Below are 16048 nucleotides of genomic sequence, written 5' to 3' on the forward strand. Positions count from 1 at the left end.
TAAAATCAACAAAAGCATCCCTCGTTCTTGCATTTGTCATCCCTAAACCATTTTGCTCAATGATCTGAGAGCAAAAACATTGGTTTGAGGGACCGTGCAAGATAGAGAACCATGGAACCAACCTTGGGAAGCTAAGCCATACTTCATGACTCCATAGCTTGCACCAAGAAGTCCTATGGGTGTGTGAGAAAGGCTCCCTAGAGCTCTGTTTTTCACATTTTGAGTTCTATCGACCCGCTTTTCCCGCATACAATAAGTGTATAAATTAAAAGTGCATAAAGTTTTATTATTTATATCTATATTATTTATAAAGTTTATAAACATACCTAATAATAAATTTTATAAAGTTTTATAACTTTATATATTAAATATGAAACTTTAAATTATAATATTTAAATTATATTATGATGTGAAACTTTAAAGTATATTAAAGTTTAATATAGTTTATTAAATTTTACATTTTAAATTAACATCATGTTTAATATTTTATATTTAATTCTATTTTTTAAATTAAAATTAAATATATATTTAATATTAAAATAAATGACAATAAAATTACAACCAAAATGTTAATAATTTAAATTTAAAAATAATATTCAATATTTCAAGATAAATATTAAATATAAAGATATATTGAAAAATAAAAAATATAATATAAATATTGTACATTTATATAAAAATATACTAAAAATTAAAAAATTAAAAATAAAATTATTAAACTAATTTTTTAAAATTTATTAAGTAAAATATAAATAAAATATATAAAATTTAAGATATATTGAAAAAAAAAATTTATAATATAAATAGAATACATTAAATAATAAAAATAAGTATAAATAAAATACAGTTAAAAAATATATATTTAAAAACTAATATAGGAAAAATATATTAAAAATTTTAAAAAATATAATTAAAAATTTATTAAATGCCACGAGAGAGAGAGAGAGAGGGAGCAAGGTCATTCGGTTTAATAAAATATACAAGTGCTATGTATGCCAACGCAACACAAGTTGCTCACCAAAGAAAACGATGGCCGGAAAATGTGACCGGCGGGAACTTACCGAGATACTGACACTTCTCCGTACAAAAACCCCATACAAAAAGCCTATCGGCTTAAAAATGTCAACACATCATGAGAGCAAATCTTGATAATGAAAGCTAATGTCAAATCTCGTAATGACTATGCAACATTATATTTAACACCCAATAAATTTTTGATTTTTTTGGTTAATTTAAAAAACGCACAGGTTTTTCAAAATCAATTGTTAAAAAACAGGTCACATTCAAAATACCATTTAAAAAAAATCGTATGTTTTCAATCCCCATTAAAAAAAACACAAAAAAATTGTAAATTACATCGCATTCTAAATATAATGCTACGTAGCTTCCCGGAATCTCAGGTCCTTCTCGATGCTTTGACATATTCTAATGTCGTAGTCGACTCTGGCTGCTCAACAATATGCTTTGACCACAAATTGCACGCCCATTCGAGAAAGTCTTTCAAAGTTCATTGAAAACATGTAACCCACCTTCCGAAGCGACAGAAGCGTGTGCCCTACTACATGGGAAGCTTCTACGGGTGTGTATATATGCTCAATCTTACAACCATCTTCCTCCCACACTATTATGCCGTTTGTGCATTCACCACGGGAAGGAAAATAGCATAACTAGTCTAAACTGCGCTGTTAGCTCTCTGAAAGTTGGGAACTTGATCGGAATCGATTTTCTCTGAAAGTTTGAAACTTGATTGGTATCGGATTTTCTCTGAAAGTTGGGAACTTGATTGGAACCCAGGAGCTATTTGATGAGTTCGTCAATTAGATTAGATGGCGGCGAGTCGTGGACGGGCAGCCTGCGGCAGGGGAGTACCAGACTGTTTGAGAGAAGCAGTAGTGTTTTCTCTCTGCCAACCCACCATGAAGATGATATTGAAGCACTCAAATGGGCGGCCATTGAGAAGCTTCCCACCTATGATCGCCTCAGAACTTCCATTCTTAAGAGTGTGAGTCAGAACAATGGAGTTCACAATATGGATGAGATAGATGTGAGGAATATGGAGCTCGAGACTCGACAGCAATTGATGGACAGGCTTGTCAAAGTTGCAGACCAGGACAACGAACACCTTCTGCAAAGGCTTCGCCAAAGAATCGACAGGTTTGGAACTTTCAGAACGGTCTCAGTGTTTTTCTCTGTTTTCCTATTTTGAAGAAATTCAAATTGTAATTTTGTCCAATATTGCTGACATTTCTCGGATGCCTGCAATTGGTTTTCAGAGTGGGAATTAAATTGCCCGAGGTTGAAGTGCGTTTCGAGAACTTGAATGTTGAAGCAGATGTTCATGTTGGGGGAAGAGCGTTGCCTACGCTCTACAACTATGCCGCCAATATCATGGAGGTAGGATTTCTGCATTATAAGATGATAATCTAAATTGCTCATCTTTGTTCATTAAATTCAAGTCAATGGGCGTTTTTAGTCCATCTTGGTCATCATTAAAGTGAAGTCATTGTCAATTGAGCTTATCATGTTATTATACTATTTTCCAGGGAATTTTCCAATCGCTTCATTTATACAAGGGAAACAAGACAAGCATGACCATTCTTCACAATATGAGTGGTGTGGTCAAGCCTGGAAGGTAACACACATGGCAATTCGATTTTTATTTAGTTTTTCATGTCCAATTTTCCCAATCCCCTTATTGAAGCTCTGTAATAATACAGGATGACACTTCTCCTTGGCCCTCCTGCTTCGGGCAAGACTACTCTACTGTTGGCTCTTACAGGAAAGCTCGACAAAAGTCTCAGAGTATGTAATAAGATCGGACTGAATCAATATATTGTTTATGATTTCTAGATATACAAGAAGTTTATTGAAAGCTTTACAAATGTCCAATGTTTATTGAGCTTGACAACTTCTTGGCACAGGTTGATGGATCAGCGACATTCAATGGGCATAACATGGAAGAATTTGTGCCACAAAGAACATCAGCTTACATTAGCCAACACGATATGCACATTGGTGATATGACTGTGAGGGAAACCTTGGACTTCTCTGCTCGCTTCCAGGGTGTTGGATCCAGATATGGTATTACTACTAAATTTTATTATTATACACTACTGAATTCAACTCTTTTTTACGGCACAAATGAATAACCCATGGATTATCCTCTATGATAGATGTTTTGACCGAACTTTCACGGCGAGAAAAGGAAGAGGGAATCAAACCAGATCCGGACATAGATATCTTCATGAAGGTGAGTGAAGCATTCTGGTTCTGCAATACAGAGACCCCTTATCTTGATGAATTTTATCAGTTGAGGTATTCATGAGATGGTAAAATATATTGTTGCAGGCAACTGCAATGGAGGGACAAAAGTCAAATCTGATCACAGATTATGTCTTAAAGGTAAGTTTTGTCTTAAACTTTGCATCAAGATATTTAGAGAAGGATCATAGGAATTGCAGTTGGGTGATAACTTAATGGTGAAACAGATTTTGGGGCTGGACATATGCGCTGACACCATGATAGGAGACGCAATGCGAAGAGGTGTTTCTGGTGGTCAGAAGAAGAGAGTTACAACAGGGGAGATGATTGTTGGAGCTGCAAATGCTCTCTTCATGGATGAGATTTCCACTGGTTTGGACAGCTCTACAACATTTCAGATTGTGAAATGCCTCCGGCAATACGTTCATGTCTTCAATTCCACCATGGTGGTTTCCCTATTGCAACCTGCTCCTGAAACTTACGATCTCTTCGATGATGTAATTCTACTTTCTGAAGGCTATCTCGTTTACCAAGGCCCACGAGAGTACATTCTCGAATTCTTTGAGTCCATGGGATTCAGATGCCCCAACAGGAAGGGTGTTGCAGATTTCTTGCAAGAGGTATGCAACTTATTTTGCGATTGTATAATATTTTGTTGGCTTTCTGTTTATTGGGCAAGTTTTGTTTAGGTGGTTCATCAATCTGAATCTGCATCTATATGAACAGCACATGATACACTGAATAATGAGTGAGCTATAGACACAGGTTCTATTGAATCATTATTTCTTAAAAAAGTGGACCATTAACATGTAAACTACCAGTAGACTAGGCACTGCTCAACATAACTATAATTTCCTCCATGATTTTTCACAGGTGACTTCACTTAAAGATCAAGAACAATACTGGGCAGACACAAGGCAGCCATACTGTTTTGTAACAGTCAAGGAGTTTTCAGATGCATTCCAATCTTTCCACGTTGCTACCAAAATTAATGGGGAATTATCGATTCCATATGATAAAAGCAAGTCTCATCCTGCTGCACTCACCAAAGAGGAATTTGGGTTAGGGAAAAAGGAGCTTTTGAAAGCAAGTATTGATAGAGAAATTTTGCTCATGAAGAGGAGCTCCTTCATCTATATCTTCAAATCCTCTCAGGTAATAACATTTGTTGTGAATTTGTTTCTAAATCTTGTTAGGTTTGTGTTGTGGGATATCTAGGGCTGAAATGGATTTGAATGGAACCCTGTTTTTTACAGATAATTCTGCTGGCTTTGATCGCTTCAAGTGTCTTCTTTCGAACTAACATGCATGAAAGAAATCTCGACGATGGATCCGTCTACTTTTCAGCTCTCTTCTTTGGGCTGATTCAAGTGATGTTTAACGGCATGGCAGAATTACAAATGACACTGGACAAACTTCCAGTATTTCACAAGCAGAGAGATTTCAAGTTCTTCCCTGCCTGGGCCTATTCTCTTGCCACTTGGATCATGAGGATTCCCCTGTCTCTAATGGAATCTACAATGTGGATCATTTTGACATACTATATCATTGGTTTCGCGCCAAATCCACAGAGGTAGGACCAGGCTTACTACCTCTTAAAGTTATATACATAATTGTTTTGCTGTAGCTATTATAAATATTGAAAATCTGATGTGGGTGTTTTCTTTTCTTCTATGTGCAGGTTTTTTCAACAATTGCTGCTCTACATTGCAGTTTCTCAGTCAGCGTTAGGGTTGTTTCGTTTCATAGCAGCTGTAGGACGGAATCGAATAGTGGCAAACACTTTTGGTTCATTCGCCATCTTGGTTATTTTTGTTCTTGGAGGATTCATCATCTCCAGAGGTACATACAAAACCTTATAAGTGACATGATTATTTATCATAGTTCTCGTAATGAATGGATATAAATAAGAGATGTTGACCAAGGTTTGGTAACTCCGACAGATGATATTAGAGGCTGGTGGATATGGGGTTACTGGATCTCTCCTCTCATGTATGCTCAAAATGGTATTGCAGTAAACGAGTTCTTGGCAAGCAGATGGCAAAAGGTTTGTAATATCTGTTTTACAAATCTAAGATTTAGGCCCTTTCATTTGCTGCTAAAATGTACTACCACTGAATTAAGGTTCTTATAGAATCAACCCTTCTTTAATTAAGCTATTTTATAAAATATTTGAAACTCTAGAAAATACTTGAGACTCCTAGTCTGGCTTGATTCATTGAACTTTTCATAAAAGCCTTCTATTTACTACTAGAATGCTCCACCACTGATGTAAGAATGCTCCACCACTGATGTACTGACCCTATTAGACAAGCCCATCTTTATAATACCAATCCATCACCTGCTTCTATTAATCAAAGACAAATTTCCCTCACCAAATTCACCTCTTTGTGTTTCCAGGATAACATCGGTGTCCAATTAATGCACTCTCGCGGACTGTTTTCTGATGACTGGTGGTATTGGCTATCCATTGGAGCGCTCTGTGGGTACAATATTCTCTTTAATGTTCTATACACAGCGGCGTTACATTATCTTGATCGTGAGTACCTCCAACTCCATCTGTATTTGGTTTTTCATTGGCATAATAAATTCTATGCCTGTAATTAATGTTCTCTGTCTATTTCATCAGCACTTGGAAAGCCTCAGGCTCTAATTTCAGAAGAGGAGTTGAAACAAAAGAAAGAATCTACAACCGGTACTCAAGGTAATTCACCGGAAATGCATGATATATTAGGAAGCATTACCATCCACCCTTATAGCTGCTCAAACTTACTAAAAAATTCAGTTGAATATGTTAACAATTGTAAAAACGTATGCAGGTAGAATTGCAGGAGGACGGAGAAATAGCAATGTTTCAAACAATTCTGGCCACAATGCGGACGGCAAGAAAGGAATGGTTCTGCCCTTCCAACCTCTCGCCATGGCCTTTGACAACATCAACTATTATGTTGACATGCCCGCTGTAAGTTGCTTTCTGTTCCATTTGAATGTAAATTCCTTTAGATTTTTCATTTGAATTGTTGTTTATAATCATTTCTCTACAGGAAATGAAGATTCAAGGAGTTACAGAGGACAGACTTCAGTTATTGAAAGGGATAAGTGGGTCATTCAGGCCCGGAGTTTTAACATGCTTAATGGGGGTAAGTGGGGCTGGGAAGACAACCTTGATGGATGTTCTTGCAGGAAGGAAAACTGGAGGGTACATCGAGGGTTCCATTACCATATCTGGTTATCCCAAGAAACAAGAAACATTTGCTCGCATTTCTGGCTACTGCGAACAAACGGATATTCATTCTCCCTATGTTACTGTCTATGAATCCCTAGTATACTCTGCTTGGCTTCGCCTCCCCAAGGATGTAGATCGAAAAACAAGAGAGGTGCATATTTTATTCTTGAACAACCCAATTCGTTTGTTATTTTAGTTCAGGGATTTGGAAAAGGTAGAAACAAAAATTGACAACCTTTTTTGGAACAGATGTTTGTGGATGAAGTAATGGAGCTTGTAGAACTAACCAACTTGAAAGGAGCCCTGGTTGGTCTTCCTGGAGTTAATGGGTTGTCCACGGAACAAAGAAAGAGGCTAACTATTGCAGTGGAACTGGTCGCAAATCCTTCAATTATTTTCATGGATGAGCCAACATCTGGACTTGATGCAAGAGCTGCTGCAATTGTTATGCGAGCAGTTCGCAATACAGTGGATACAGGACGAACTGTTGTGTGCACCATTCATCAACCTAGTATCGACATATTTGAAGCCTTTGATGAGGTATTTTGTTTGTAATTTCAATGCACATACTGGTATTGTAGGAGCTGGTACATCTGTAATTGTAGGTGCTGAGAATGTGAATGAAATTGCAGTTGGTGCTGATGAAGCGTGGAGGGCGGATGGTATATGTAGGACCTCTGGGTCACAATTCAAAAGATCTAATAGACTATTTCGAGGCGATCGAAGGCGTTCCCAAAATCACAGAGGGTTACAATCCGGCGACATGGATGTTAGAATCAAGCTCAACTGGAGTTGAAATGCATCTCGGGGTTGATTTTGCAGACATCTACCGGAATTCATCTCTTTACCAGTAAGTTGTCATTGAATATATACTTGAGGCCTTACTGACCTTACTAACCTTAATCCATTGCCAACTGAAAAACCTCTGGTTTTTGCTAATGAAATGAAAGAGATTTATGAGAGATTGCTGATATGCTGCAGGCGAAATCAAGCATTGGTGAAGGAACTTGGCATACCAGCTCCAGGGTCAGAGGATATTTACTTCGAATCACAATTCTCGCAACCTTTTGTGACACAGACATGGGCTTGCTTGTGGAAGCAGAACTTGTCATATTGGAGAAACCCAGAGTACAATGCAATTCGTTTCTTTTTCACACTAGTCACTGCTCTGATGTTTGGCACAATTTTCTGGCGAATTGGCGGGAAAACGTAAGATAAAAATGATTCTTTCTAGGTATAATCTGCACTAAACATTAAATTTCATGTCCTGTGAATTTTAACACTCCTATTATAAACTGCAGAGGAAAGCAGCAAGATCTGATGAATGCAATGGGATCCATGTTTGCGGCTGTATTATTTATTGGGATGAATAATGCATCAACAGTTCAGCCTGTTGTAGATGTCGAAAGAACAGTTTTTTACAGAGAAAAAGCAGCAGGGATGTATTCAGCCCTGCCCTATGCCTTTGCTCAGGTATGTTACCCCACTTAACAGACTAATCTCTGAATCGATTCTAGAGTGTGTTATATTGTTGGGGTCTAAGTAATTCATGAGTAACTTATGGGATGTTGGGTGCTCCAGGTGCTCATAGAGATACCCTATGTATTACTTCAAGCTTTATTGTATGGTGTGTCGGTGTATGCAATGATGGACTTCAAATGGCAGGCAGCAAAATTCTTCTGGTTTCTGTTTTTCATGTTCTTCACATTCTTATACTACACATTCTATGGGATGATGGCTGTCTCTCTTACTCCCAATGCAAACATAGCTGCAATTGTGTCCACGGCTTTCTATTCAATCTGGATGCTTTTCTGTGGCTTCTTAATTCCTCGCAAGGTAACCATCGATTCAAAGTAGATTCATTCAAATTTCTTTCCTTCAAGATGATTGAGTTTCTCAACTGTGTGTTTTGTTTGGTGGTATTGCAGAAAATCCCAGTGTGGTGGAGATGGTACTACTGGGGATCCCCTGTTGCATGGACTCTGTATGGATTGATTGTATCACAATATGGAGACATCACAGATCAAATGACAAGGGCAGACGGCACGACAGAAACAGTGAAGGAGTTCTTGAGGAATTATTTTGGATTTAGACATAGCTTCTTAGGAGCTACGGCAGGTGTTACAGTGGGATGGGGCATTCTTTTTGCCTTCATCTTTGCCTTTGCCATAAAAAAACTCAATTTCCAAAACAGATAAAGAGACCAAATGAGATGAGAGAATTCAAGCATAAAATTCTTGCATTTAAGCATATAATTCTTTGATGTGCCTCCTTAAGCAGTCTGCAGATCAACCAGAGAAGGTAGACTGGAATGGAAGCGGATATCTATATCTATATAGAGTGTTGGAAATGTAATTTGTTTTTCCGGGATTTCCATAATAATTCATTCTTTTATAAATATATTTTTGTAACAGAAGAAATATATTTTTAATACTGCACAGAGTATCTTACCCAGTGTTCACTTTCCATTATGCAAAATGCTTTCTAATGTACTGGTGCGGGAACGCTCTCTTTTTTTAATGGCGCCAGCCAATAAAAATTTCAAACTACTTTGCCTTATAAAACGTATATTTTGCAAAACAAATAATTCTTATTATACTATACTTGCTGTTAGTCTAGTACTTATTGTGAGCCATCGAGGCTTTAATTTTTAGTTTATTTCAATAACTTAACTTTATTATATACTCAAAAATAAAAGCCTCAATATCTGTATCTGTGGCTCACTTGATATATATAATAATATATATATGCTAATTAAATAAATGTTAATAATATTAATTTTATAAGTGAAGAATAATTTATTTGAAATCAAATGAAATGTAAAATAATAATTTTTTTTAACTTTAATAATTTAAGTTAAACTCTATTCAATGTTCATATATTAAATAAATGAATAATAATAATAATATTTTTCATATAAATTATTTAAATCAATTTTAATGGATTTTTTTTTTTTTTTTTAACTTAAATAATGTAAGTTTAATAAAATTACTTCAACATTTATAAAAAAATAATTTGACCCTCACTAAAGGCAAACCCAAATTAAAACCTAATCATTATAAAACTATAATGTTGATGGAACCCTAAAACTAACCCTAATTCAATGGTTAATATGTTTAATTAGGTTTAGGGTGAGTGTTCAATATGATTTAAGGTTAAAGTTCATTTTGATATAACTTTAGGGTTAGTGTTTAATGTGGTTTAGGACTACCACGAAATTTAGGTTCATTATAACAATAACGCTAATTTAATAAGGGTTATAGTTGAATTTGGTTATAAAAATTTATACAATAATATTATAATATAATTATAATAAGTAAAATATAATATTATAAGAATATTAATGTTTATCTATATGACTCCAACCCTAACTTAATTTTAAACCTAATAATATATGTTAATGAAGTTTAACATATTTAACCTAAGCCTAACCTAACAACAACTTTAAACATAGTTCTCTAAATTAACTATAATCCAAACTTAATTTTTGAATTGTATTTAATATATCATGTATTTATTAGTTAGTTAACATATATTGATATTATAATAATTAATGATACAATAATATAAGAATCCTAATGTTTATCTAGAAAAGAAAAAAAATTGTAATAAAATAAGATTATTTTTAAATAATAAAAAATTAGATTAACTAGAATAGCAATACATTATTTATTATAATATTAAAATTATTTTTGAAATTAGGTTAGAGTTATTCTCATATAATTTAATATTAAATCACTTATAAGTGGAATAGAATTAGACAATATTATAATATTATAGCTTATTATTTCTAATACAATCTCATTTTCTAAAATCAAATTACAATACATATAATTTTAACCTATAATGCATATATTTCTAAGTTTCAATTATAATTCAAATGAGATTGATTATTTCTATTTTTGATCAGTTAATTCAAACAACCAAATATAATTACATAAAATTAAAATTTTATATAATCATTACATTTATTACTTTATTAAAATGGCAAGTACTGGACACTACATGGCACTTGTTTCTTTTATGTTTACTCTCAAATACACAAGTTTCTTTATAATAAAATCCTTTTCAATGCAATATTGATAGGACAACTTTTGATTTTAGAAGTACTATTATTTAAAATTGATCCATTTTGTTAGATAATGTAATAATGTATGTCATAGATAATCTTTTTTCAAACCAACTCACAAGTTTTTTTAAGTGTCGTATTTATAACTCAAGCTTCCATATAATTATTATTGTCAAACTCCATAGAAAAAGAGGAAAATAAATGAACAAAACCATCAATATCACAACAACCTCACAAATTAGTAGCATAAAAAATTCTCTTAGAATAATCATTAACATTAATTTTAAAAAATCCAAGTTGAAGAGGAGATTGTTTGCTTACTTTCATAAATTTTTTAATCATGGAACTGGAATGGATCAAATCCATTACTTAGTTTATTCCAACCTAGAAAATAAGACTTTTGAAGTGCCAAAAGGATAGCCTAGGCCTCCATTTGATAATTAGGGCCAAACTCCATAATAGAAAACAAAAATAAATTAAAATAATTTGATAATTAGGGCCAAACTCCATAATAGAAAACAAAAATAAATTAAAATAATTAGGCTAGGATCACCTGTAAAATAGTAGATTAGCCTTCTATAGAACGAAAATAGAACATGCGAGAGAAATGTTTGCATTAATTAGGTTTTCATAATGTAAATAACTAACACTTGCATCCAATGAGGTGCAAGGGTTAGGCTGATAGTAAGATATGTTTTGGTTCATATATTGGAGGATAAACAAAAGTTGGAAGAAATGAACATTGTCTCTGTTAGCTCAGTAATTATTTAGATTACAATTGAGTTGATCTTGAAATGTAAGAAAAAATTAACTCTACTAAACTCTAGCGATTATCATAATTAAACTCTAATCCTAAACCTAATTAAAACCTAACCTACTTGAACCCTAACCCTAATTTTATATTAATTCTATCCCTAATCCTAACCCTAACCCTAAAGCTAATTGAATCATAACTCTAGTTGAACTCTAATCCTAATCTTAGAATTAATTGAACTCTAAACCTTAATTGAATCGTAATCCTAATCTTAGAATTAATTGAACTCTAAACCTTAATTGAATCGTAACTCTAATTGAACCCTAATACTAATCCTAACTTTACTCTTATAATAATTAAACCCTAACACTATTGTAATCATAACCTTAACTCTAATTAAATGATTTCACATATCATAATTAAACTCTAACCCTAAAACTAATGGAACCAAAACCCTAACCCTAAGTGGACATGTATCCAAATTTAACTCTATCTATAAACATAATTAAACTCTTTTTGAACTTGAAGCCTAATCGTAACCCTAATTTTACTTTAAACATAAATGAGTTCTAACTCTAATTTCACCTAATCTTAATTGAATCATAACTAGAATTGAAAGATTCACGAATACTAATAAATTTAATTAAAAAAATAGGCAAATATTGAAGAAACTTGAGGGATCTCTTATAAGAGAAGCCCATTTCTTTCCTTTTTCAAAATAGCTAAATAACTTTTGATGGGTTGATTTTTTATGCTATATTCAAAATTATCAATTTTTTATTTTCATTACAAATAAACCTAATATTTTACTATAGAAAGCCACTATTTAGATGAAGAAAGATGTGTGGTTCTTCAAATATTTTAGATATATATTGTATTTGGGCTTATATTTTACAATAGAAAGTCATTATTTAGATAATGAAAGATGTGTGGCACTTGGAGTATTTAAGATTTATATTCTATATTTGTTTAGCAATAATCTTTTGAGATAGCAAAAAATAGTTGCCTGTTACTTCTTTTACAAGCAAAGTACGCAACATGACTTGTAAAGAGGTATATGGAAAACCATATGACTATGCAATAATATTGAGTAATATAGAGATGTCAATAAATTTATTTTGTGATAAATATAATATTTTTAAATATGAAGAAATTTCAATTATATATGAATGGTTTTTACATATATAAATGCATTACTACATTAGTTTAAAAATATATTCAAATTTGAAAATATATAATTTTATTATTGTTCTTCTCAAAATGAACTTACAAATAACTATTATTTCTTAAATTTAAAAAATTTAGAAGAAAATGAATTATATTAAACAATATTTATAAATTTTTTTTTGCTCGGTAAAAAGGCCTAAGCCATATTTTATTAATAAAAAGTGTTACAATCTCCACTCAGTACGGGCCCCGGTAACAATATTTATAATTTTATTTGTTAAAAATAAATTAAAAATAATTTATATTTTATTATATGTAAATAAATATACAAATAATTATAATTTTATTATTGTTCTTCTCAAAATGAACTTACAAATAACTATTATTTCTTAAATTTCAAAAATTTAAAAGAAAATGAATAATATTAAACAATATTTATAATTTTATTTGTTAAAAATAAATTAAAAATAATTTATATTTTACTAAATGTAAATAAATATACAAATAATTAATATAAAAAAATTAAAAGGATCAAATATCTCAACCAGTATCTTTATATCATCCATATTTTTCATATCAAGATTACGGATTTGTACTACCTTTTTATTGACTTTTAACACAATTTTCTTTGTGCATTAATATTTGATAATTACAAGACCACCAAGTATTAATTATACAGGATGATGATAAATAAAAGCTAAACAAATGAAAATAAAAAAAATCCCACCTTTTATTGCATGTAATTTCGAGAATAGAATATTAAATATATGTATCTATGAACACTACCATCTAAAAGTATATATTTTATAGTAAATTAAAAAATAAATAGATGATGAAAATTATTGTGGAAGAGTGAATACATACTCATATTCTACTAAATGAAAGAGAATAAAATCATTTATACATTAATTTTAGATAAATAAATAAATTTTCATAATCTATCTTAAATAAAAAATAAATGTATGATTTAATTGTTTTCAATAATACAACAAACATTTTTTTTGAATCAATAATTATTTTTCTTATATTTTAAATTATTTTTATAATTATAAATTTGATCCTAAGAATTTTAGAAAAAATAAATGTTGTCTTATATCTTAAGTTATGTGCCTTTACAAATTTGATCCTAAAAAACATTTTTCTTAAATTCTAGATTACTTTAAGTGTAGAATAAAGATATGCTTATCCTTACATTCTTAGTTTTTCTAAGTTACTAATTTATCTAGAAAAATTTTAAATAAAAATTATTTTATCTTACATTTTTTATTATTTTTACAACTACAAATGTGATCCTAAAATTGTTCATAAAACTCATTTACACACTAGTACATTCGGGTCAAAATTTCGACGGCAAATTGCCGAAATTCTGACACAATTTCATCGCACTACCGACAAAAAGAGTCATCAAAAACTTTGTGTCAAAAGTTCTGACTATCCTTGTGGTCGTCACAATTCCAACATCACCTCCAACCTTTCAATGGCTACCATGGATGCTCATAACCCGAAAGAATATCGTCGCGATCTCGGCCTATCGTCAAAATTCCGACAAAGGAGTATCATCGGATGCACAACATCCTCGTCGAAACTCTCCTGGAGGTCGTCGTAATTACGACGACCATTATGACGGCCTCCAGGAGAGTTCCGACGAGGATGTTGTGCATCCGATGGCACTCCTCTGTCAGAATTTTACCCTTTAGAGTCGGAATTCCGATGATAGGCCGATTTTTCGGAAAAAAAAATTTTTATAGAAAAAGATTGACATTGGTATCTCTCTTCTCTCTCTCTTCTCTATCCCTCTCTACTATCTCTCTTCTCTCTCCCCTCTCTAGGTCTCTTTCTCCGTCTCTCTCTTCTTCTCTCCCTCTCTTCTTCTCTTTCTCTACCCTCTCCAGGTCATTATCTCTTCCTCTCACCCTCTCTCTCTCTCTCTCACCTCTATAGGTCTCACCTTCCATTCCTCCATCATTACCCATGTTGTCAAGTTGCAAGATATTTCCCAAAGTACTTGGTTGCTAGGGTTGATTTGCTTAAGTGTCAGAGTCGGAGTTAGATGAGACCTGCATGATTAAGCTGTATTAAGTGATCAAGTCACCAAGATCTCAATTGTAAACATGACTAGGTTCTAGGGTTTTAGGGTAGCATAGGTCAAGATTGAGGTATGGTGGTCAATAATTACCTTCCAATGACAAAAGACATCCAAATGATGAAGAATGAAGGCGATGAACTCATAGAAGTTTGGAGGAGATAATTTGACTAAGTTAAAATTTTGTTTAAGTCATGGTCATGATACTAGCTTGCTCATCAAGAGCAATTTGTGCAAATGAACCCTAGAAATGTGCCCATGCTAGAGAAGCCAGAATTCCAATAAAACCTAAGGCAATGCTAGTAAGGAGTCAAAATTAAAGAATTAGGGTACAAAAAACAAAATTTGGCTAAGTCGAGATGTTGCTCAAGGATGACCTAAATCATGGAGTGTAAATCAATCATGAAACATGAGAATGGATAGGTCTTGACCCAAGCAACGTAAGTCCCCCTTGTGATTCCAACAGATATCACATCACAATCATTGAGTCTATCTGCAATATAAAGTCAAGACTTGACTATTGGAATCTTGGACTCATCCCATTTGATCACGCAGTTTAGCACTTGGGAGGATTTTGTTCAAGAGAGGATAGAATACTTAGTATTTTATTTTGTGTTGCATAGTGCATAAAAAACACATCAACAGAAACCATTGAAAGGTTTGGTTAAAGCCTTTGAATCACAATCTCTATGAGAAGCTATCAAGAGTGCCCAAAATTTGGAAACTTTAGTATCCAAGAACATAATTCATAAGGTGCCACTTTTAGAGCAACCAAAGAAGCCTACCAATGTAATATTTTATTTACCTTGGATATGTTTTATCCTAAGTGTGATATTCCACTATTAAAAAGCTTAATTAGGTAATATTTTTACTTAGGTAGAATAAGATAATGAGTTGCACATTCTCCTTCTTTGATTGAGATTCTACTTTTTCCTTGTCACAAATTTGGAAACTTGGATAAGCAATTTCTTTTTTTGGTTTTCTACCTCTTCATGATCGTCATGGATTTGGAATCTTGGAAGCTATATATTGTAGGTTTTTCCTCGATTAACATATCAAATGAAACTATTGTGAGATTTCATATCTTAACATACCAAGGGCTTAAGTTTGGGGACGACAGGGGGATGATGAAGGGGGTGGGGTGGGATGCAAATATATATACAACTTAAAAAATTAATTATAAAAGGATGTGTATAGAATAAGTATAACAACTGTAAATAAAAATTTGCCACACTATGTAAATTTTACAATAAACATTAAAAATATGTCAATGATTGCATTGAAATTTGAACATTAACAATGGTGGTAGAGTTTTGGAACTTTGGGAACAAACTAAGAATAAGTATAAGAATTGCAGATGAAACTTTGGCATACTAAGTGTTTAAACTAGTCAACATAAAAAAAATGGAAACGATTGCATTAACAATAAGAATGGTGGGTAGAGGTTTGGGGTCAATGGGTAGTGCCCCTTGTGGGGGGTTTGGGGTA

The 16048-nt window shown here is 32.7% G+C and overlaps 1 protein-coding gene across 1 annotated transcript; it reads left to right on the top strand.

Annotated features, from left to right (window-relative positions):
* Positions 1–1628: 1628 nt before the first annotated feature.
* Positions 1629–8920, top strand: LOC131035579 (pleiotropic drug resistance protein 1). Its single transcript, XM_057967308.2, has 22 exons — positions 1629–2154; positions 2274–2394; positions 2544–2632; positions 2718–2802; positions 2922–3081; positions 3174–3250; positions 3349–3402; positions 3489–3881; positions 4135–4416; positions 4518–4834; positions 4943–5103; positions 5205–5308; positions 5662–5800; positions 5891–5965; positions 6081–6223; positions 6306–6638; positions 6737–7027; positions 7120–7337; positions 7469–7696; positions 7789–7960; positions 8069–8323; positions 8416–8920. The coding sequence occupies exons 1-22, from the start codon at positions 1805–1807 to the stop codon at positions 8683–8685; spliced, it is 4317 nt and encodes a 1438-aa protein (XP_057823291.2). The 5' UTR covers positions 1629–1804; the 3' UTR covers positions 8686–8920.
* The last annotated feature ends 7128 nt before the right edge of the window (positions 8921–16048 follow it).

The sequence above is a fragment of the Cryptomeria japonica genome, chromosome 3, assembly GCF_030272615.1.
Source record: "Cryptomeria japonica chromosome 3, Sugi_1.0, whole genome shotgun sequence".
In the NCBI taxonomy this organism is placed as follows: Eukaryota; Viridiplantae; Streptophyta; class Pinopsida; order Cupressales; family Cupressaceae; genus Cryptomeria; species Cryptomeria japonica.